The following is a 23,947-nucleotide window of genomic DNA, read 5'->3' as shown; positions in this document are numbered from 1 at the left end:
TAGCCAATTTAGCTTCCACTTGGCTGAAGCTAAAGCTTAGCTAAAAGCCATTTGGCTGCTCTCCGGGTTTTAAAGGTAGAAAAAGCCAAATGGCAGTCCGTGGTGATGTAAGTGTTGAGCTGGCAGAATAGAGCTGGTCTGTTTGTGAGTGTAAGGCTAATGTTGGTCCTTCTCTGTTAACATTATATAACTTTAGGTTGTTGCACAGTGAGAAATGGTTCATGTTATAAAGTTACATTATGAGTTTTAGAAAGTTGGTACCAGGTGTGTGTTTTCCCCCCAGTAGGCGGGCGTCAGGTATACTGGTGTAGGACCTTCAGTACATATCGAGCTCAGCACACCCACATCTGGCTCTAGTTACCTCAAACATCTGCAATCAGATGGTTTTCAGTGGCCCAGTCTACCTGCCAGTGTGTTAGCATAAATAAAGTGGGAGGATACGGCAAAACCTGAAATCATGAAAAAGTGACTGATTTGTTCCTGGACTCAGATTTGTACTTTTTTGGCAGACAGCACTTCTTTGAAGCTGTGTTTTATTGGCCTGAAACAGTTTTGTCCCAGCTGTTATAGTTCATCTGGTTAAGCTATAGCAAACTGTTCACATGTCTGTTCCATTTATTCATTTTTAATGTGAATCGGTGTATTTATAGTATTAGTGTTTATAATTTGTTGCCTTTCTTGTTCTTTAAGCTCTTTCCTCCCGTTTATTTTCTTTCCGCTCGCTGTCTGAGTTTGATGTCTGCAGAACGGTTGCCTGCTTCTCTAACTGCAAAACAAATCTACCTGAGGGGCTGAACCTGAACCAGCCTGGCTCTTCAGCAGGAATGTGTTACCATGGCAACCACCAAAATTGATTTGTAAAAAAAAAATCAAAACGTATCGACCATATTTTAACCCGAATCACTGAAATACTGAGGCGGAGAAAAAGCTCACGCTCCTTTTTTAGGATGACATCACTATATCAATGTTTGCAAGCAAACAAGCAAAGGGTTTCTTACCAGTGCTCGTGAAGAAAAGACAAAGACCACATGTGATGGTTTCATGCTTAATGGTCTTGTCTCTCCAAAACAAGCTCCAGGCTGGGTTTGTGAGTCCTAACCCTGCTCGCCTGCACAGACCTCTGGTTGGTCAGGCCTGCCTCTAAGCACGCTTCCTGCCCATCTACTGCACTCTGATTGCTGCTGAAGCTGTTTAATCTAACTCTAATTAAAGACACTGGCAGTACAATCCAGCTGCAGCTTAAATCAGACGTTGCACAATATGAAAAAACAATATGACATTTCTGCACTGTGTGCTCACCTTTCCCCATTCTCCTCCTGCTGTGTAGGGCACACAGTCCATATTGCCACAGCCTCTGTTTGTAGCGGGCTTGGTTACCTGGCAGGCGTCGTCCCCCAGCCACCTGTAGGCCCCCGTGGACAGGAGCTGCTTACAGTACACCTTCCGCACCTGAACACCATCACCACAGGTCTGGGAGCACTGGAGGGAGGAAGCAGAAGAAGAGCGAGGAGGTAGAAAGACAGGGCATTAATCACCCTCCGTACACACACGCTCAGAAAGTCCGTACCTGCTGCCAGGCCTCGGTCTCCCAGGCTGGAGGACAGTCCACCTGGTTGCAGGGCTGCAGGATGGCAGGTCGGAAATCCGTGCACGCGTCCTCTGAAATAGTCTGAATATCTTGCTGGTCGACGGACAAAAGACGCATGCAAAACACGCTCCTGGTCTGTATGCCGACACCGCAGGACGCAGAGCAGCCCGTCCACGCCGTCACCTCCCACCTGGCGAGAGAGACGGAGCTTCAGACAGCGAAAGAGGCGAGCTCAATCCTTGAAGCAACAGAGTTAATCAAAGGATTAAAAGACGCCTCTGTGTCACCTTGTAAAAGTATGATCAAACACACTAGAATACTCAGGTACTGCAAATAAAGAGACGAGAGGCTTCAGGTATGTTGGCATCTCATGTGGGGGAGATGAAACACTCTCACTCTGTCCAGCATCATTTTTAGGTGCCGTTAATCACGATGCAGAGCCGTGCTGCGCGTCGGTTATGTAAAACATGTCTGATGTTGCATCAGCTGAGCACTCAAACAAAACTTCACAGATGTGTTGTGTTATGATGATGCATGCACCGCACGCATACAGCAAGCTGCAGGTGAACAACAAGCTTGTTCCTCATAAATCTGCTCTGTGCGGTCAGAAGGAGATCTCTAACTGCATGGACGGTGCTGAAGAGCCAATCAACAGCCAGACCAGAAACCTATGAGCCAATCATGTGGTTGCACTGATGCACAGGCTCACAACTGTGTGGCGGGAGGCGTGACAGTCAGTGCTCAGGTGGGAGGAGCCAGAGGCTTTGGACTGAAGCCCCACCCACCTCATTTTTAGTGTGTGAGGGGCAGCCAAACAAAATTGGCATAAAGGTAGGATGACTATAAAGGGGGAGGAGCTAAACCAAATTATACCAGACAGAGGATGAACTGAGGGGCTGCACTGAGGCCAGCATCAGATAAAGAAGGATTACTTTGAACTGTGAATCATGCAAAGCAAAGTCCATGAATCCAAATGTTGAGCCAGACATGAACAGAATATATCTGCTTGAATTTCTCACACAGAAACTTTCTTTAAAAGACTTTTATTCATCTGTGCCGTGACTAACTCCATTCACAGTTTGATGACCTCGGCTTTTCATGTGTCTTGCCAGACATTGCACTATTCACCTCATTTTAACTTCAGACAGATCTCTCTCTCCACACGCTGCCCGAAAACTGTGATTCTCTTAATAAAGCTGAACGACCTCTTTAAGGAGGTTTCTCTATAATTAACAGGACCTGACAAATTAATTAAAACCCCATCTGACGCTGACAGCAGTTATCTCAGAAGATGTGAGAGTAACACAAGCAAAAACTAATTGAAATGTCGCATGCATAATGATGTGGAACGCAGTGTAAATGTATGCATTTTCTATAACTGTAATAACACATTTAAAAAAGTCGTCACACTGTTTTGTGTAGAGATAATGAGCTCAGTAACATCTGGGCTTTTGCTTGGTTGACCTGATGATTTATCAGTTTGTGTCTTTTTCAAGCTCTTCTGTGTGCTTTGGCGCAGCAGGAAGAGATTTAGTTTAGTGTTGAGTTTTGCTTTGCTTCTCTCATGTCACTGCACTGATGACTCGATTGGGAAACCCTGAGGAACCGAAGCGGGTTTACACCCAGATCCCAGTTACCCACGAGCGTCAGTACTGAGCTCAGAAAGAGTGATACCTGTGTGACATGCTCCTGTGATCAGGTAACTTCTAAGATTCAGTTTTTCTCAACCACCAAATCTACACGTGTGGGGAAAGTAGAGTCACCAACATGCCCACTGTGGGCCATCGGAGCAGCTTCGGTCAGCAAGCATCACCTGAGTTGGGGAGAAGCCAAGTTGTACACTCCGCCGCAGGCATCCTGTCCTCAACATGGGACTAACAGCTATTAAGAGACTACGAGCGGCAAAGTTCCTTAAACACATCGTGACAACCAGCCTGAGACCAAGTCCTGTGCAAAACCACCAAACCATTAGACAAGCTGAACTGTCAGCTTGGAAAGGAAGCTCACCAAGAGTGAGCGACTGGTCAGGGGTTGTCAGTAAGCCAGATGGACAGCCCAGCCAGGGGAGGGATCAACAAGGTGAGGGACCAACCAGGTGAGGGACCAACCAGGGGAGGGCCCAACCAGGGGAGGGCCCAACCAGGGGAGGGCCCAGCATTGTGGAGCCTGATTGGCATTTGTGTTCATTTGTCTCTCTGCTGCTTTCCTGGAGGATGAAGGAACTGATCCATTAACTTCCCCCCACGTCCACCTGACCTAAATCCAACACAACACCTCTGGGATGTTATGTTTCCTCAGACCCGGAGCTCAGTGGTGCTCTGGTCCAGATCTGGGAGGACACCATCTGTTGTCACATTAGGAGCATGCCCTGACATTATCAGGCTTATACACAAGCTCCCGGGGCCCTAAAAACTACTGAGTATCATTTTGAGCTGCTGCAATGTGAACAAATGTGACTCGCCTGCTGCATCATTTTTTCAGCCCTCTGTATTTTGATTATTCACATTCCCAGGTCCATATCAGTATAGATATCCCGCATGATTGTTTTCACGTTGAGGTCTCACGTGTTTTCAAAGCGTTCCTTTATTTTTTTCATCACAGTATTTTTCACTTCACAGATAATGTTTTGAGCTGCTGGTCTCAGTTATTTGCTGCACAAAAACCCCAACAAGGACAAGGCTGCATAATCCACTCTCACTGTGTGGGATACAAGATTATTCCCAAATGTCCGACCTGACTGCTGACGGCGGTGGACCACAAACTACACACCGACCTCATACAGAGCGCAGGTGTCTTTATGGTGTTCTTTCAGTTCACAAGGTCAGAGAAACCACAGGGAGAGACACGAATCCCAGCTGAGGAGAATGATGTATAGCAGTCACATGCACAGGCTGAGTGGGAGAGAGTTATAGACACAGCAGAAGAGGGAATAGGGGAGGTTCTCCACCTCCCCGCGCTCTCGCTGCTGGACTCCCAAACTCAGGCAGCGGGCTACACCCCGGGAGTGAGGGGTATTACTCATGTTGTAGGGACCTAAATCTGTTCACACAATCATGTTATGAGCAGAAAAAGCAAGTCAGCAAAACATAAATCATCACATTTTAATGTGAAGACATTTTAAGGTTAAGGTAAGTCTCCGAATGAATCTATGATGCACCGTCCTCTGAAATCGTGTGTGTGTGTGTGTGTGTGTGTGTGTGTGTGTGTGTGTGCGCGCCTGCACTCTGCAGCTGCTTCCTGTAAATGTCCATTAGAGGAGGAGGGAGAGATAAATCACTGCGTGTGAATCAGTTTGTAAGACTACTGGACGGGCAAACATCCATCCGGTGCCTGGAAATGTGCTGGAAACTTAGAGCTCACACACCCACTCACGCTGCTGGCTGAATATCAGGAGCACATGACGCTTGTTGGGATTCAGAAAACGGGTCATAATCAGAATATGTAATCAAAGTGTAAAACTGAGAACAATGTGAAGCAGATTTGTGTGTTTGAGATGTGTTTTTGGCTTCATCCTCTCACTAATGTTACAACAAACACATGTGAAGGCTTCTAACTGCTGTTAACGACACTGGATATACAGGATATACTGTGAGGCCACTGTGTGCTCATCATTTCCTGTGCTTAATGGCACTTTGGCAGAGCTGGACTTTGCTTACTCCATGTGTAAGGCTGTTGAAAACAGTGCAGCGCAGGCTCAGCTGGGAACCTTCTGGTCAGCCTGGTGCTGCTGGTGTGATGATGTAGAGCAGCGGTCCCTAACCCCCGGGCCAAAGGCCGGGCCGTGGCCATTTGGTGCCGGGCCGTGGGAGCTGAGGCTCGGTGTGAAATTTATGGTTTTCAGGGTTTTTATCCTTAACTCGGTTTCCCTGGGTCTTTCCCGTGTTGTAGCTGTGTGTCTTATTTTGAAAGAAATATTTGCACGTTACCATAGCGACCAGAGAGCATTAAGGGGCAGAGAGGAGGATGCATTTACATGTACACACAGGAATATGTATGTAAATACACACACGTATGTGCTCAAACAAAACAAAAATAGAAAATACATGAAATAAAATAGTCTAAATGAAATTACAATGATTAAGTCTGAAATGGAGTAGGAAGAAGTATAACATACGTATTAGTTCTATTGAATCCCACTGTTCATTGTTACCCCTGATTCCCGTCATCACTTACCCCACAAAGCAAACAAGAATGAAGGACATGTATTAACTAGAGATGGCACGATACCACTTTTTTATGTCCGATACCGATATCATAAATTTGGATATCTGCCGATACCGATATGAATCCGATATAGTGTTTTTTAATCAACAAAACTGTTTTTTAAATATCTTGCTGCATTTTGTATAAGTTCATACTCAAGTTTAAAACAACAACTACACTAAAGCTATTCTGTTATACCTGTATGCAAAAAAAAATATTTCATAGTTCAGCAATACTGATCAATCTAATAAACTTAAACCTACACCATCCTCCCTATTCTGGTATTTTAAAGAGTACTTAGCATAAATATTAAGCAACCTAACTAATAGGGTTCCAACTCCAAGCAACAACAAAGATAAATAAATAAAAAATAGGGAACCACCCCTCACGCTCCACCTCATGATGCTTAATCGACGTAATCAACCTTAATTTGATGCAGTGTGAAAAAAAATGCACAGAAATCAATTATTTTTCAAGAAATATTAAATAGATTCAACATCTTTCTTCAACAAAATTGCAGACTGCACAGATGGTACCTTCCCAAAGTAAAAAGTACTATAGCTTACTAGGGTATATATATTAGACTTAATAGTCACTATATACAGTAATTGACTTCTATTCATTTTACATCAAATTAAAACTTTGGGTGTCAGATAATTATTTATTAAAAGCTCGACATTTTAAATGAGAATAAGAAAGAAAAGTATGTCTTTGTGCCCCCTTTTCCCTGTTCATGCCCTATCGGCCCCCCTGGCTAAACTTTGCTAGATCCGCCCCTGCACAGTTACCAGCGTCAGCTACGTAGAAAAAGATCCTCGAGTAGAAAGTAATATTAAATACATTCTAACAACAGCTGATCAAGCTTAAACGTGCTGCTGTTGTTCAGCCGCTGGTTTGCTCTTTCTGGTGCAAAGTGGGCCAAAAGCAAACTAGAGTCACGGACTCGCGACAGAAAAGCCGATCAGCTGATCGTTAAGCAGTTTCATGATTGAAGTAGCAGCCGGAGAGCGAGAGGCAGTCGCTTGTTAAGCTTAACGCAGGAATGCTTTACAAACATTCAGAGATGGACTTACACACTTGCTTTACTTCTCTCGGGATAACTTTGTCGGAGATGAAATGCCGGGTTGCTAGCGAAGCTCCACATGCTATCCAGACCACCGACAGGTCCCGCATGCCACAGCCGCTCTATCACGTGATGCATACTGCTCCGACGTGCTAACGTTCTGAGGTGAGTTACGGCGTGTTGCAAGTTTTGTGAGGTGCTTTCGTGATATTTAATGGATCGGATTACATTTTTTTATTTTTCTCCGATATCCGATCCAGTAATTTAGGTCAGTATCGGACCGATACCGATACGTAATATCGGATCGGTCCATCTCTAGTATTAACATAGCTACAGTGATAGATAGCATAGTTACATAAACAATGGCTCATCAACTTTATCAGTTTCACATTCTTCCAAAAGCAGTTTTCGAAACATCTTTATGAGCTGACTAATGCTTGAACGTTGCTGTAGGTCCACAGAAAAACTGTTCAAACGGCAACACAAAAGGTTTTAACCTTTGTTCGAGTCTTCAGGTTTAATTGTCCCCTTCTCTGTCAAAAACATCCTCTGTTCTTTTCCTGGTAACATATTGTATCTGGCTTTGTACATAATTTTTGCAGTTTTATACTTTACAAGATCCATAAACGTCATAAACGTAATGTTAGTGTGGTCTCTAAATCCTGCTTCAGTAATCATCCTGATTGCTTTTTTCATAATGGCTGAAGTGAAGTTTGGTGTGCATTTCCCAGATTTCCACACAGTAAATATGCCAAATATGGCAGTGTAAGTGTACAGTAAAGTACCTGGAGTGATTTGGAAGGCAAAAAATGTTTAGCTTGTATATGCTTCATGTGAGGTTTCCAGCAGATTTTGTTGTCTATTATCACACCCAGAAATTTTGTATGAGAAACTTACTTCAACATTATTTATCAACAATTTCGCTCCAGCATCTTTTTTACAGTTTCCAAACAACATAAATGTAGTTTTATTCAAATTTAGTGAAAACTTGTTTCTGTCAAACCTTGTTTTCAGTTTAATCATTTCTTGTGTGACAAAAAAAGCTGCTGTGAATTCTCTCCAGCACAAACAATATTTGTATCATCTGCAAATAAAATAACCTGTAATATATCAGATGTTTTACATATATCATTGATGTAGAGGATAAACAGCTTTGGTCCCAGCACTGACCCCAGGCACTCTGATAATCGCCAGGCTTCACAAATTGTTGCCTGTCTCTCAAATAACTCCTGACCCACTCTAGCACCACTCCTCTAATGTCACAATACTCCAGCTTATCAAGTAATAGTTCATGATTGTGTCAAAAGCTTTTTTTAGGTCAATGAAAACACCAACTGTCTTTGATCTGTATTATTGGTGATATTTTCAATTAGTTCCATTAAAGCCATGGATGGTGATCTGTTTGGTCTGAAACCACACCGACTGTCCATTATTATTTTGTGTTTATCTATAAATTTGTCAAGTCTATTAATGAAAACTTTTTCCAGTATTTTTGAAAATTGTGAAAGTGAATTTGTGTCTATCTCCCTTTTAAACTGTGGTATTACTTTAGCTGTTTTCATTTGTGTTGGGACTGCAGCAGTTTGTAGAGACAAATTGCAAATGTATGTTAAAGGTTTGGAATGCCATTGATAACTTTCTTAACGATTTCCATATCAATGTCATCAAAGTCTGTAGACCTGTTTGTTTGTGATTTCCCAACAATATCAATGATTTCCTTTTCTTCTGAACAACACTGAATGAGGATTACGTTCAATGAGTTTATTTCAAGAGGAAGCTGCTCATAAAGTTACACAATTACACAGTAAATTTTTGTTTATTATAAAGGCGAATCCACAGTTTTTGTCTTGGTCGTATCCTTTTATCTTGTTGTATTTATCTGCAGACCCTTAAAGGCCGGTCTGTGACATTAAACCGGTCGGTGGCGCAGAAAGGTCGGGGGCCGCTGATGTAGAGGCTGAGCCTCCCTCAGCCGGTTATGATGCTTCAATAGATTCTCAGGAATATGAGAACAAAGACCTGCAAACATCCATCGTGACTGTCGACGGATGCTGAGGCAGCTCTGGCTCCTGCGTCACATGTTCGATGCTCTGTGGGAATTTACAGTAAAGCGCGACTGTGTGTGTTTAATATTCAACAGTAAATAACTGACGTGTCTTTGGGTTGATGCAGCATGTGTGTGCGCCAACACACTGTGTTATATAATTATATGTTTTTTGTTTAGTGTGTGTTGCTCTGACATCAGCAGGAGCGTCCCTCGGTGCTCAGCAGCCTGCCGGTGTTCCCGGACGCTTCACCGCAGCCCGGCCGTCTTATTGTGTTTATTCAGTAAACAGGGCGATTACATCGGCCCGCAAACTCTCGCTGCACTCCCGGCTCTAATCCACATCTTCATCTGAGCTTTCCTCTACTGAGCTTAAAACAAGAACGAGCTTCGGTTTCAAAATAAGCGAGCATCATCTCACTCTCTGTTCTTCTGAAATCAGACCGTACGCAGAGCGCCCGGCGCCTCGTCCACAGGGTTGCGGTGGTGATTCAGAGACGGGCTGGCACAGCCTTATCTCCTCCGTCAGTCTAGACTGCTGACATCAGCGTTCCAGCCTCTCTGCTTTCACATCTCATTAAGGCGCAGCAAAAAAAATAGAGCCATATGTTGGAACGCACAAATACACAAATTTGTACCAAGTTTCATGCTTTGGAACGTTTTCCATGAAGCACGTGGAGTTAAAAACTCGCCCTCGTTCGTTTCAACACATCTGTGTGAAGCTGATCAGTCGCACCGACGGATCCATCCTGGTACAGGTCACAGAGGCTGCAGGTGACTGGAGGTGGGTTTGGATCCAGCTGACAGATCACCTGAATGTGTTGTGACAGCCTTACACTGGGTTTTAAGTGTACAGTAGGCATTTGAGCCGTTTGACCTGAGACATCGTTTCCATCATCATCACAGGCTCTGAAAATGACTTTAAAGCCAGAGGTCTATGAGGAGGGCGCGGCGTCTTATCTGTTTGATCTACATTTTAATGTTCAGATCCTGTCGCCTGTGTAAACATGACTGTAATAAGTCTGTGGCAGGAATCCAGCATCATCATCTGTTCAGGTTGGATAACTGGTGGAGTTAACGTATCTTCACTGAAACACGTTTTGCCTAACGGAGGCTCTGCTGTTTATGTACCCGTCGCCATGGTGAATCCTCGTAGCACAGCTCCACTGATGATGGCACACTTTCATGCACAGACACACAAAGTCGACTGGATGAGTTTCCCGTCGTTCCTGTCCCTGAACTGGGAGCTGATGCAGTGGGAGTTTGTTAAAGCAGCTTTCTGGAGACGTTCCCTGGATCCCAGCTTTGACTGAACCAGCCTCCGGACTTTATCAGCTCAATAAAAGCTTCATTGTTGTTGCTCCGCCTTCGTTTTTGGAGCTTCTTTCAACATCATACCAGAATTAACTGATCGGAACAACAAAACTCGTCACTGTGATATTTCGAGGCAGAATGCAACAAACCACAAGTTTCCCGTGAATTTGTATTTGAATGAAACAGGATAAAACACTGAAGTCGCTGCATTTTATATGAAGTCAGAGGTCAGTGTGGAGAAATATGACTGTAAACTGTTAGTGGAGGCTCATTCGTGACCCTGTTAAAGACGGAGCCGAAGGAACCGCCCACCCTCACACATGAACACACACCCTTCACATGTACAGTAATGATTTAACTAACACCGATCAGTGTGTATGGTGTGTGTGTGTCTAATCGTACTGATGTCTGTGACCAGGCTCTTTACTGCAGAGTCAAATCTGTCTTTGGTTGTTGGAAAGCGCGTGGCTTCAATAATGCACACGCTGTTTGTGGAAGTCATAAAATTGAAATCAGAAAGGTTTTCCAGAAACTCTTCTCTGTGAGCCAATAGGAGCCCAGCAGGTGATGTGAGCCAGCATTGGATATTCTGCTCAAAGGCTGACCGGCAGCCAAGCGCACAAATTACAGAGGACAGAAAATTCAGCTGTAAACACTCCAACGCGTCGCAGAGGCCAAGGCTGTGGTTATTTCTGCTCGAGAGCGTCTGCTGGTGAAGAGACACTGGCTCCTCTGATTATTCATCTCAATCAAACGTCGACATCTAGCAGCTCGAGAGCTTAAAGACAGAACTGCATCTTATGGTTTTAATGTGAGCAACACTTGCTGTTCACATGATGACATCTGTGAAAAAAAAGGTTTTCTTGCTATTTTCCTGAAGATACTTTTTATAAGGGACAGAGTATCCTGCATAAACTGCCATCACTGCTGAACCTTTACCCACGTATGCAGAGCAGAGCTGACAGATGAAGCAAACACACGGAAATCCCCCAAAGCTGCAGTTCCACTAATGTCCAGCAGAGGCTGTTTACAGCCTGATGCACATAGTTTGGTCTCTGTACACAGGGCTGCACATAAGTGGTCTGCAGGTGCACATTCGACATCTTTAAGAGTTCTAAACAAATGTCTGTCCTCCTCCAGAAAATCTTATGTACGCAAACGCGCGTTGCAACGTCTTATCTGGTGCGCGTCTTTTATTTTGACAGCGAATGTGCACCTGCAGAGCACTTATGTGCAGCCCTGTCTATAGACAGTTTCCCCCTTCATGACACCTGTACAGGGGGGAGAATGTTTTTGTAACACAGCTGTTTTGTATTAAGGCTTAATGTTTGCATTATTAGGGGCGTGGCCTGACACAGGCAGCTGTAGCTGCTAGTACAGCTATTAAAAAGCAACCCCGCCCTTCTTCCTTGACTGAAGAAGCACTAATATTCATGCTTGTGATGCACAAATGCTTCAGCTTTCAGCCCCATCGCTGTATTCTGCTCATGCAGACTGTGAGCTTTCTCCGTGTCTTCGGTGACCTTGCGGTCTCTTACCTTGGGGGGCACGGCTCAGGGTTACAGATGCGGATCATTACCGACGGCCTGCTGGATGGATCGCACAGAGCGTCGTCCACCTCCTCATCTTGCTTCCTGTTCACACACCTCACCACTGCTGTCTGCTTGCCTGGGCAGAGGAAATACAGAAAAATGTTTAGAATGCTGGGCATCCTCTGCACACGGCCATAAACAACCAGAAGAGTCTGTTCAGTGACAGGTTGCTTCTCCCCAAGACAAGAACTAACAGACTTAAAAACTCCTTTGTCCCACACGCCATCAAACTGTTTAACTCCTCTCTGGAGGGGAGAGGGAGGGGAAACAGGAGGACAAAGGAGGGGGGAACAACTAAGCTGTAGTGCCTCTTCACCTCACTGTACAATACCTTGTGCAATACTTTTTGTAAATAGTCAACAGTGCAATAGACTCAATACTTGAAATGTGCAATTCACTTGTATTTTTATTTTTTATTCCTATTTATTCTATTTATCCCCTTTGTATATTTTATTTATATTTGTCTCTGTATTTATATATATGTGTGTGTGTGTGTGTGTGTGTGTGTGTGTGTGTGTGTGTGTGTGTGTGTGTGTGTGTGTATATATATATATATAAAACAGTTCTGTAACTGTAACTTCGGTCGTTGCTGTGCTTTTTTTGGAAGTCGAATTCCCCAGAGGAACCCACCCGAGGGATTAATAAAGTTCTATCTTATCTTATCTTATCTTAGAAGAAGCATCAGCATTTCAGCTGCGAGCATCCGATCGGCAAACCTCACCGGCAGCACACGTGGCCGAGCAGGCAGTGAAGCCTCTGAAGTCCCAGCTGTGCAGGTCGTCAGCCTGGAACAAAGGAGCACCGTGGTCTCGGACTGCGGTGGCTCTGGTACACGGCCCGTGGTTGCAGGGCCTCTCCAGCTGGGGCCTGTCCCCGCCACACTCCTCCTCTGGAAGGTCCACCTCTGTCTTGGTGAAAGTGAGCAGCACCTGACATTTCACCTCCCGAGTTTGCCTGCCAGGGCCGCAGGTGGTGCTGCAGGGGGACCAGGGCCCGGGTATGAATCTGCACAGGACGAGAGCAAAAGTCTCCAATAAGTCCTTCAGTGGTGACGTCACGTGGTCACTTCAATGTCTGCAAAGCTCATTTCCAACCTTTTTTTTGTTACGAGCTTAGCTTGCATCTGCAATTTATTCATTTAACATTTTTAGAGTGTGATGAATATTTTATTTGCACCAAAGACATCACAGTTAACTAAAGCTAAACGTCTTTGGCTTGAATGGACCTTTGCTGGGTGACCACTTACATGTGTGACTGCTATAATCATGCTTACATATGTGTGTTAATCTGTGTGCTCATCATCCTGATATTTCTGGTCACTCTCAACATTTTTAAGCAAAAATAGAAGATAAATTAAATTAGCACACCCACTCTAAACCCACCTTTAAAACCTGAATAACTGATTTGCCAGACGTCCACAGATTCAGTTTTTCAGGATTGTTTTGTCTGCGTATTTATACATATTTCTAATATAAAAGTGTGTTTTCACCATTCCTACACGACAACATGTACGTGTTGTTTCTGTGTCATTGCGTGTTGTATGGTGAGATCATTCGCTTGAGCCTCTCGACTGTAGGCCGTGACATCACCGTGACATCGCCCACTGGTGAGTGGAGCCTCAGGCGGAGCATTTACATCGTTGCCAGCAAACTGGACGTGATGAGCGAGGACGCCGCTCACTCACTGGCTAACAACATGTGGTTGACATGCTGTTTTCCAGAGGGGGCGCCCCCTGCTGGTCACTACAGATAATGCAGGTTTGAGGTACTTTGAGGAAAAGCAGCAGTAAAGGGAGCTTGTTGCTGGGCGGGAACTTTGGGCCAATAAAGAAATGGAAAATTCCAGAGAGGAAATGTTTCTGATAAATTCAACATTAAGTTTTACGTTTCTATAACTGTGACTCAGCTGTGATATGAAGGTTGTTGTATCGTAGCTTCCATATCGAATCCATGAATATCGTGTTGAGTTTCTTTTTTGAATTTCACATTGTCCAACCTCCAAAGATTCATCAATAACGCCTGTCGAAGTGAACGATATTCACAGATCCCAGAGCGAAGCCTGAGTTTGAAAATCATTTGCAGGAAAAATAAAGCATTTGAAGTGATTCCCCTTTTTTCACTCTACAGTCATTTATGGAATCAAGTGAACGCGTAAAACCGGCACACACAACTCTGTCTATGTGCAGCAGATAATATGATGGACAAACACACCGTCGTGCTGAGGAAACAGCCAACGCCGCTGCTGCCTGGCAGTAAAGCGAAGAATAATAACTGGAGCTGCTGACTGACAGATGCACAGCAGGAAATGTGCGACCGTGAGCTTGTTAAGACAAATAAGCAGAGAGATACGTTCCCTGGAGGCCAGACTCTCAGCTCCCTGGAGGGGAGGTGGCATATATTTAGACAGAGTTCTGTGACTGGGAGGTAGGTTAGAGCTCAGTCACCGTCTGACAGGTGAGACGGAAACGTGCAGAAATAAGGAGGGAAAAATGCAGAATATAGCTGCGATCAGGCTGGATTGATAAAACCACGGTATATGTACACGATCAGCCACAACATTAAAGACGCCTCGTCTGCATGAACAGATCCACCGCACCGAGGCGTGACTGCAGGACTTCTGGGTAATCCTCTGGCGTCTGTGGTGCGTCCCACAAATGATTTACAGGTCTGGGAGTTCATTATCTGTAATGCTAATGCTAACTAGCTTATGAAGCTGCATCCACAGACACAGTCCTGCTATTTCACCCAAGCTGGAGCTCAGACTTCCTGGACAATCTGTTAGTGCGGCTAACCTCACAGCAGCCATATAATGATCCCAAAAAGGCTCCAACAGCACAAACATAGTCCAGATGTGCAGCTCAGGTGAAGCCTGTGTCACCATCCACCTGTCAGTCACAGAGGCCACGCCCCTAATAATGCAAGGGTGTGGTCATGTTTATATCTATGCTGCTGTCGGCTGTGCTGTGCTCAGGTGGAATGGATAAATGCAAAGAGACCCGATGAGCATCGCAGTCGGTGTTAACAGTACGTGTTTCTCCCCTTTAATATGCTTTTTGCAGCACGCGGTGTAATTACCTCGTTTCCAGTATGAGCCTCACATGCTCACCAAATTAACGTGGCTCAGATAAGATTAGCTTGGCTGCGTGCGAAGACGATTTGTTGGCGCCCGCTGAGGGCGCGTGCACGGGAGGTGTTTCAAGAGCGTGTTTGCAAAGTCTTTGATGAGCAAATGTGTGTCTGCCAAGTGTTTGAGGTGTGTGTGAGCTCAGAAAGCTGATGGATCCCAGGGAGGCTATCAGACTGACCAGACCCTGAGCAGCAGGCGATAATCACATGCTTATCATCAGCCGCGGTGGGAGAGGAAACACACCCGGACAGATTCACACAGCCCTGGTGTGTGTGTGTGTGTGTGTGTGTGTGTGTGTGTGTGTGTGTGTGTGTGTGTGTGTGTGTGTAGGATGATATACCTGCAAAGGGTTTGTGCTACCTGAAAAAGAAGCGTAGACTGTGTCAGAGCGACGTGAAGCTCTTACACGGTGTTTCAAGAGTTCTGGGTTCAAGTTTTACTTAATGAAACAAACGTGCTCCTCAGTATAAAAGCTGAACTCTCATCTACAACAACATGACAGTATGGAGACCCCCGATCAGGCGCTCCCCATCTGCTGTAATGACAGACACAAACTCTTCTGCTAAATTCACACTGTCAGGACAAAAAGTCTAAAAATACTTTGCAGCTGTAACAGCCTCGGCTCTTCTGGGAATGCTTTCCACAACATTTCGCAGTGTGTTCATGGGAATGGTTGACCATTCTTCCAGAAGTGCATTTGTAAGGAAGTTTCACAGGTGGCATCAGCACCACGCTGGAGTTCACTGAGCTCCTGAGAGCGAGCCGCTCCTTCACAAACGTTTGCAGGTTTGCCCAGGAGCTTGATTTCATACACCTGCGTCCATGGATGTGATGGAACACCTGAATCGATCATTTGGATGGGTGAGTGAACACTTCTGAGGTAATAAACCTCAGAGAAACAGGCTGTGGTCTCCTCACTCCTCACTTTTCAAGTGCTTCACAAACCCGAACAGTACAGCTAACACATGATGAAGAACACTTACTGCTGAAGAGACCGAGTGAAAGAGCACAGTTTATCCTCGTTTTACCCAACACCATACTCTGAGCTTTTGTTCTGTCACCGGTTAGCTAGCATAACCTAATGTAGGACTAGCAGTAACCCACCAACCAAGTCAGCCACCTCATGTCATGTGTGAGCGTGACGTTTTTGGTGCAGGGCTCCAGGGTCTACAGGAGGTTAACTGACCTGGATTTGGTTTCATGTGCACATGCAGCATGATGAAAGCCACGATTCTCTATGGACGAGTATCAACAAACTAATACGTCCCGTTTTCAGTCACAGGACGTCGGAGGCTGAGTACTGAGACGCAGCTGCTGTCCTGGAGGAGACAGGAGGTCTCTACACAACCTTCTGATGTCTTCTCTGTCCAGCAGCTGTAACGGGTCATAAATTACATATTGTTATAATTACATGTGTTCTAGTACCCAAACCGTCTCTTCCAACCCTGTAAAAAAACACATATACTGTATATTTAGCCACCCTGATGTTCCCGATCGCGTGTTTTTAGTTCCATTATTGTCATCATGGTGTCTGTCTTTGCTAGCTGCTCTAAATGTGCTGCATATGTGTTATAGGCACAGTCAATGCTAGCATGAACAGATAATTCCTGCTAGCTTGGAAGTTGGTTGCATTGGGTTGTAGGAGCTGGAGCGAGCAAGTTGGAGGTCTTTCTTTCTTTTTAGCTTTCATCGTCAGACACAACCAGGAACACACCGGTTACACAGCCACCAACTTAATCCAGGAGAACAATAACTTATAACCAACCTCAGGCCTGCGTGAGGATTATTTGAGGAGAAGAGTTCTCCAAACACGACTTCCTCCTGAATCACCCAAACTAAGACGGCTTGGATGAGTTCAAGGAAAAATTATTAACAAATGCTGTTAACTGAGCTTCTGCTCAAACTGCACGATTGACTCGCAGGGGTTAGAAGTTCGTAGGTCACGATGCTCTGATGCGACCTGAGTGCTCACACTGTGCGTCCATAACATGAAGCTTATAACAGAAAATCTGTCGCTCGCTCTCTCTGTCTTTCACTCACACAGACACACCACCACCATCAACTTTGCTAAATTGCTAATGAAAAACATTGATCAGCTGTGGTTGAGCAGCATGTAAATCCAACTATTTTCATGGTTGTTGTGGTCGTGATAATTTTGTGAGGCCATATCAAAAAGGCTCGGATGAGCCAAAGTCCTACAAGTTGTGCCTCCATCGCTTGTGTCCAGATCACACGCCGCCGTGCTGCTCCGTCTTTTCACTTTCATTTCTGTGTTTGTGCGTGCGCAGTGTGCGAGGCTGCGGTGACGCCCTCACGACGGCCGCCAGGATTTCAAACAGGTTTGATTTTCTTACGACCGAACGATTGATGATCGGGAGCTGGTCGTGAGGTGTTAATCGCTTCTCGTTATCCCACGTATACTACACGATGCACGACACACGATGAAGGCGAAACTTGGGCCGATCCCCAAAACGGTCGCACGACTGAAAAATCGGCTCAAAATGAGCCAAAAATCACAGAGTGTGAGCCCAGCATACACAGAGAGGCTCTGCCCAGGTGGTGGGATCGAGCTCAGGGCCTTCTTGCTGTGCTCGTGCAGCAGTGCTAATCAAGCGAACTATAAAGATCAACAATGTTTTTGACCAGATTGTTATCGTGATTCTTAAATGCTTCTGATTCCTCACTGTTATATTTGCTGTTATATAAATAGAACTGAAATACACACAAATGTGTGCAGTGATAAACTAGAACACATCTGTCACCATGCAGCACATCTGTGCAGAGCTTTCTCTAACACACTGCTATGATGTGCTGTAGTAACTAAGGACTGAATGAATGGAGCCACCTTTGAATGGATCAGGTGTGTGTGTGTGTGTGTGTGTGTGTGTGTGTGTGTGTGTGTGTGTGTGTGTGTTGTAAAGTCAAGATGCGTTGTGAAAGCAGCTGATAACAGCAGAGTTAATGAGGGGATGATTCGTATTTATGAAAAGAAGACAAGCTGTTTATTAAAAAGCACTGAAGTGTGTTGGAGAGCAGACGATAACTCTGACAGTGTCGCATCCTGAGCTCACAGGATGTTTGCTTCTGTCTTCAAACGCATCTGAGCGACTGTCAGAATGTGTGTCTGCACTCACGTGGGGTTTTCTGTAGCGGTGTAGTGCTCCTCCAGCTCGTGGGCTTGTTTCGACCAGGGAAGCTTCGCCTCCACCGGCAGGGACTCTGACAGAGAGACAAAAAGTTAGAAAGACGTCTGACACAGCCGTTCACCATCAGCTGCTCCGAGCTCGGCCGCAGCTCAGAATTTTGTTTCTTAGGAATAAAAAGTTCAGCACTGGAAATATTTTTGCTACTGTGGTACTTTAAAAAAAAACGTTTTCCATTATCACAGCAACAAGTCCGTCAGACTCAGTCTCACATTAAAGGACATCTACTGACAGCTGGGAGGGAGGCCGGCCTCCAGATGGATGTTATTTAACCAAGACACACATTTCATCCTCACATTTATCTCCCGTCTCTCATAAAGTTCACAAGACAGATTTAAATATTTGCTAAAGACCCTCCTGTGCTAATCATTTTATACAGTCCACTGTACAACGAGTGTTTTCCAATGAAATCACATTTACAGCAATAATACCACACACACACACACACACACACACACACACACACACACACACACACACACACACACACAGCTAATAGGCTCAGCATGACTGCCAAAGAGTCCTGAGTCACACACAGCAGAAACAAATGGAACAAAACTATTAAAACATCTCATAATGTTCGTAAAATAAACATTTAAATTTAAAATGCTTCTCAGTTGTGGTCTTAGCTTATTTTAGCTTATTTTAAAACACACACACACATTCTTGTTTTGCTATTTTAGTGAGGACATCTCATTGACATAATGCTTTCCCTGGCCGCTTACCCAAACCATCAAAAATGGATGCATAACCCAAACCATAACCTGTAACCCTGACACTAAAACCACATTTTGAGTCTCAGAAATACCTTCAAACTCATTATACTAACATTCAAATTTTTGGTCCCCACAAAGATGTCTAAACAGGTACACACACACACACTGCTGTAAGTCATCAGTGTCCCACCTCTGGGCTTGTGGCAGGCCACGGGGACCAGGCAGTCCTCCTTCACGTGAGGCTTGAGTGACGGTGAGCAGCCTCCGACGTGCTGCCCGCGGTGGTCGATGCACAGAACCACTCGGTAGCGCAGCCCTCGGCCACACGTCACCGTGCACTGCGACGGGACGGTAACACACACACACACGTTACCTCACAAATGAATTAACCATCTTCAGTAATTAAGGCTGCATCAAACTCTTGCTGTCAGTGAATCGAGCGCTGACTGACGCGTTGGTCACTGAGCGTTTGAACATCTCTGATCCAGAAACGCTTTAACTGCTTAGACACAGTCAGAGTCTGACCTGCTACTGCAATGGTTTGTTTTTAGACATGCACCACATCCAGTGAGACGTGTGATGTTTCTACAAAACACCCTGTTATAAATGCAAAGCAGTAGTAAACAGCGTAGTGGATGCTGCTTGGTAAATCACATAAATGTTCCCCGGTGAGGAAATCGTGAAAGATTTTGTTTTGTAACCTTACAGCAGGTTTGATTATACTTCAATTACATGTGTTGGTGTGAGTCTTACTGCAGCTGAAACCAGTTTAATAATTCAATATTTGTCATTTTGTCATTTCCAAGTACTTCAGCGAGTGCCGGATATTAAGTTTCGACTAACATGTTAAACATCATACATGCAGAACAAAACCACCGCCAACAATATTAATAACAGGAAGTGTCAATGAATGTCCAGGGATGAAGATCGTGAGTCTGACACAGGTCACATGACTTCTATGAGCCTGCCTGTGTTAATTTATTCATTTAAAGTGGATTCATTATCATTTCATGTTCAGCTACTGAAACCACTGACCTGTGACCACTCCATGGCCACCCACTGGGGGCAGGCGAAGGTGTTGCAGATCTGTCGGGCGACAGGTCGCGGGGAGTGCGTGCACTTCCACTCATCCACCTGGGAGAACTGCCCGTGGGCGTCCTCCTCCACACACAGCACACTGCGATCCTGCCAGCCCCCATTTTCACCACAGGACACTGAGCACTGGGTCCAGGGGCCCTGCTCCCAGCTGTGCACACACAGAAGAGGCTAAATGAGTTTTATGTACCCAGATACTGAGTAAGGTGGAGGTGAGGAGGGGGCAGAACCTTCCTGCATAGAAAGAAACACCTGGAAGTGTGGAGGACGTGATTCGGCAGCGAGGTCAGCAGCACCTGTGACAGGCAGCGCACGGAGGTTATTACAGTGCTTTAAAATCACTCGACTTCAAACCAGAGAACAAAAACTCTCATATTTTTAGATCCTCTCCTTCCCCCTGTCCTCGCTGCTTTCATGTCTGATCGAAAGGTCACCTTATTTCATAAAAGCTGTGAGAATAATCTTAATAAGTAATGATGTAATAACATTTATGCACCAACGTGGAACATGTCTGAATCCCGTTCCTTTCCCCTGGAAGCCTCGTGTGGATCAGTGCAGGCCCAGATCCGACACATCCAGGTGGGAACACGAGGGTGGGGGGAGACGGAGAGGCAGGAACGTGTCACCTGAAATACGAAGCAACTCTGACACTCTTCCACAGCTAATGTCGATTCCACTTTACACTTATGTAAGCTATAGATTCAGCACTCAGTGAGTACAAGCACCCCGTTACACTCTGTCACACAGAAAGGAGGTCAGGGACATTAACGAGGCCATTTCAGAACAATTAAGACTGCAGGACTCTGTCTCATTATGTTGTAATTAGATAAGTGCGGTGATTAACAGTCTGTCTCATTGCAAGTGGTGCATCAGCCTCGATAGACTGCAATCAATGCGCGTTCCACATCCGACGGCTTTTAGAGCTGGAAGCATCACTGCACTGCATAACTGTCTTTCTCCAGCTCCTTTTTCAAACCAGGCTGTCTGCAGCCACGCTCATTATGCAACCCTGCTGACAATGACAACGATGTCTAATGCTTCTAATGCAGTCCAACAAAATGCTGGAGATTCGCACACTGCACAGAGTTCAAAGGTAGGTCAAAGGTTAGAGTGGCTGATGGGTGCACACAGTTCAGGACTGGGGGTTTATATCTGCTGCACGGTGTATAAGTCAGTGGGAAACTGAGGCTACACTCATAGAGATGCTTTCATCTACAGTGCACAAAGTTTGCAGCTTTAAGTGTGTGCTTCTGGAAAATACACACATTTTAAATGAAGCTCTTCAGAATATCTACATTTATAAAAGGTGAAGGTGAAGCTAACAGACAGCTAGCAGAGGCCACGCCCCTAATAATTAGGGGTGCAACGATACACAAAATTCAGGTTCGATATTTTTTCGATACAAAAAAATGTTCATGCCTTTTTAATTTGTCATTTATTAAAATTATAAATATATATTTTCACTCAAAAGTACAGTTTTTAAATTTAATGTTGCTGAAACAACAAAGGGATAAAATAATAAATCTGATCGAGGAATCGCTCATCTTTGGAAAAGAGAGTTTATTACAGAGAAATGGCTCTTTCAAAATAAAAGCTCTACTATACGCTTCTTCTGGGCTATATTCTCAGCAGCATATTAAACATATCAGGTCCCCATAAGGAGAATCCTGTGCTAACGGCTGTCTAAATCACTCGGGTAAAGTTTGTAGCATGCTGCTTGTTGTTTTTGTCTGCTTCCACTTGTCTTTGCACTAGGATGCTGTCGGAGTAAATGTGCAGTCATATTCGTTGTGTTCCCACTAGTGCTGTCAGCGTTAATCTGAAATGACGTTAACGCCACAACACGGCAAATCTCCGTTAACGAGCTACCGCGGATCGCCCCGTGCGTGGGGCTGGACGGCCAACACGTTAACGAGCTAACTGCGCTAACACACTAGCTCCCACCCATGTAATTGAGCATTGCATGGCACATCCAACATACTGTTTTACTTTTGTCCATGACTCGCTTACCTTCAGGGTCATACGTCACATGAAAACCAAAATAGGTCCAAACGCCAGATCTGAATGAGGGTGGGGGAGGTTCAATTTGCCATGTTGCAACGAGCTTAGCTAGCTTGCTAGCTTGCCCTGTGCTCAGTGAATCTGCGTTCAACTACTCCGCCTAGGCTGCACTGTCGAGCGCAGATCCACTGAGCGCTCAACACAGACAGCATCGTCAGAAGGAAAGTTGATCAAATAAATGTTGTATTGTTCGATACATATGCGTACCGAACCGAAAGCACTGTATCCAACGGTTCAATATCAATACGAGTATTGTTGCACTCCTAATAATAATGCAAACTTTAAGCCTTAATAAGCTTTAAACAGGTGAGTTATAAAACCATCCTCCCCCTGTACAGGTGTTATGAAGGAGAAATGACCCACAGAGACCAAACAGTTTGTTTCTGCTGTGAAGTTTTAACATGGGAGTCTATGGGGACTGACTCACTGCTGCCTCTGCTGGACGTTAGAGGTACTGTAGGCTTTGCCACTTTTAATTTTGAGGCTCTAAATATGACACCATCACGTCAAAAATAATAAGCATAATTCTCTCCTCTGTTAGAGCGTAACAGTCACCAGTGAGACCAGCGCAGCAGTCGCTGAGCGAGACGAGCTGGAACTCCACATGCATGAACTTATATTTGGGAGGAACTACATCCAAACTTCAAACACAAACGGTGGAGCTCTCTCTCCCTAAAGAACAGAAAAGAGTGAAGACGAGAGAGGCTTTTGTTGATTGAAGGGTAACGCTGTGGAACACCACGGAGGAACTCTTTCATTTTTCCCACGATTGAAGATGAAAAGTCAGACTTTTGTGGAAGGAGGATTTTTTTTTTTAAATAACTGTATACTCTCAGAAAAAAATCATCTTAGCAAAAACTAACAAAGTATTTTTAACAAAAGTTATGACTGAAAATCTGATCGCAGTGGTTTGAGCGTCTTGTGTGGGGCTCTAATGTAATTTATTTTTACTTTCGAGTGCATCGAGGTTCGTTTAACACTTTGATTTTATCTCAAGAGTTAGAGGTACTCACCGAGGCAGAGGCTGGAAGCGGTCATGAGGCATCACTGCTTTGAATCCATCACTGCAGGAGACAAATGTGATAGTGATAACCACACAGCAGCATATCTAACATATATAAACACTGTTAAAATCACTATCAAACACATTCTGTCATATTTGTTTAATCCATCATTAAAGCTCCTTTAATAATAAAGGTTCTGACACAGCTCAGGTTACACTCGTGTTCACAATCTGCTTTGTGCGACCCCAATAAACCCCCAAAGACAAAACGAACCATTATAAGAAAGACATGAGCTCATTTTGAATTTGAAGGCAGCAACACGTCTCTCGAAGCTGGACAGCTCCTGTGACGGTCTGTGAGCTGAGGAGAGCAGCTGCAGGGGGACGATGTCCCGTTCTGGTCTGATGGAGGACTCTAGCTGCTCTGCTTCGTGCTGTTGTTGCTTTCATGATGCTCCAGATGTTCTCAGCTGGTCAAAGATCTGGGCTGCAGGCGGGCCGGTTCAGCAGCTGGACTCCTCTCCTATGAAGCCGTGCTGCTGATTTAACATCGTCCTGCTCAAACATGAAGGCCCTCCCTGAAAATCTAGATAGATCTGACCTCCGATCAGTTTCCACTTTGCTTCAGTCCATTTTAAAGGAGCTGTTTCCGGCCACATCTGGCTTCTTCCCTGCATGACGGAGCTTTAACCTGCACGTGTGGACGGCAGGCTGAGACACGTCACTGCCATCAAATTCAAAATGAGCTCATATTTGATATGAAATATTAAAATCTGTCAGTTTAAATATTTGATATGTTTTCTGTGTTCTGTTGTGAATAAAATATGTCTTTATGTGATTTGTGAACCATCGCATTGTGTCTTTATTTCCATTTTAGGCAGCGAGCCGACCCTAACAGATGCACAGACTCGTGCATCTGTTAGATCATCTGAATGAAGA

At 44.8% G+C, this 23,947-nt stretch overlaps 1 protein-coding gene and 1 long non-coding RNA gene across 4 annotated transcripts in view; one reads left to right on the top strand and one right to left on the bottom strand.

Annotated features, from left to right (window-relative positions):
• Nucleotides 1–23,947, bottom strand: part of adamtsl3 (ADAMTS-like 3) — a 210,193-nt gene that overhangs the window by 28,846 nt on the left and 157,400 nt on the right. For all 3 annotated transcript variants that reach the window (XM_086289669.1, XM_086289753.1, XM_086289837.1), the window contains exons 12-19: nt 23,019–23,069; nt 19,885–20,095; nt 19,040–19,187; nt 18,065–18,149; nt 12,526–12,809; nt 11,751–11,880; nt 1,568–1,778; nt 1,300–1,479 (exon numbers count right to left, since the gene is read on the bottom strand). In XM_086289669.1, the coding sequence (XP_086145795.1) occupies nt 1,300–1,479; nt 1,568–1,778; nt 11,751–11,880; nt 12,526–12,809; nt 18,065–18,149; nt 19,040–19,187; nt 19,885–20,095; nt 23,019–23,069 (1,300 nt within the window). The remainder of the gene's footprint in view (nt 1–1,299; nt 1,480–1,567; nt 1,779–11,750; nt 11,881–12,525; nt 12,810–18,064; nt 18,150–19,039; nt 19,188–19,884; nt 20,096–23,018; nt 23,070–23,947) is intronic.
• Nucleotides 21,490–23,778, top strand: LOC147338456 (uncharacterized). The gene is made up of 3 exons (XR_015128871.1): nt 21,490–21,640; nt 22,344–22,456; nt 22,547–23,778. It is a non-coding gene; the product is annotated as an uncharacterized LOC147338456 (long non-coding RNA).

The sequence above is a fragment of the Aulonocara sp. 'chitande type north' Nkhata Bay genome, linkage group LG1 (genome assembly GCF_057382095.1).
Source record: "Aulonocara sp. 'chitande type north' Nkhata Bay isolate Kocher_YH1m ecotype deep benthic linkage group LG1, A_spYH_male_GT1.1, whole genome shotgun sequence".
Lineage (NCBI taxonomy): Eukaryota > Metazoa > Chordata > Actinopteri > Cichliformes > Cichlidae > Aulonocara > Aulonocara sp. 'chitande type north' Nkhata Bay.
This window is presented reverse-complemented; position numbering and strand designations above follow the sequence as displayed.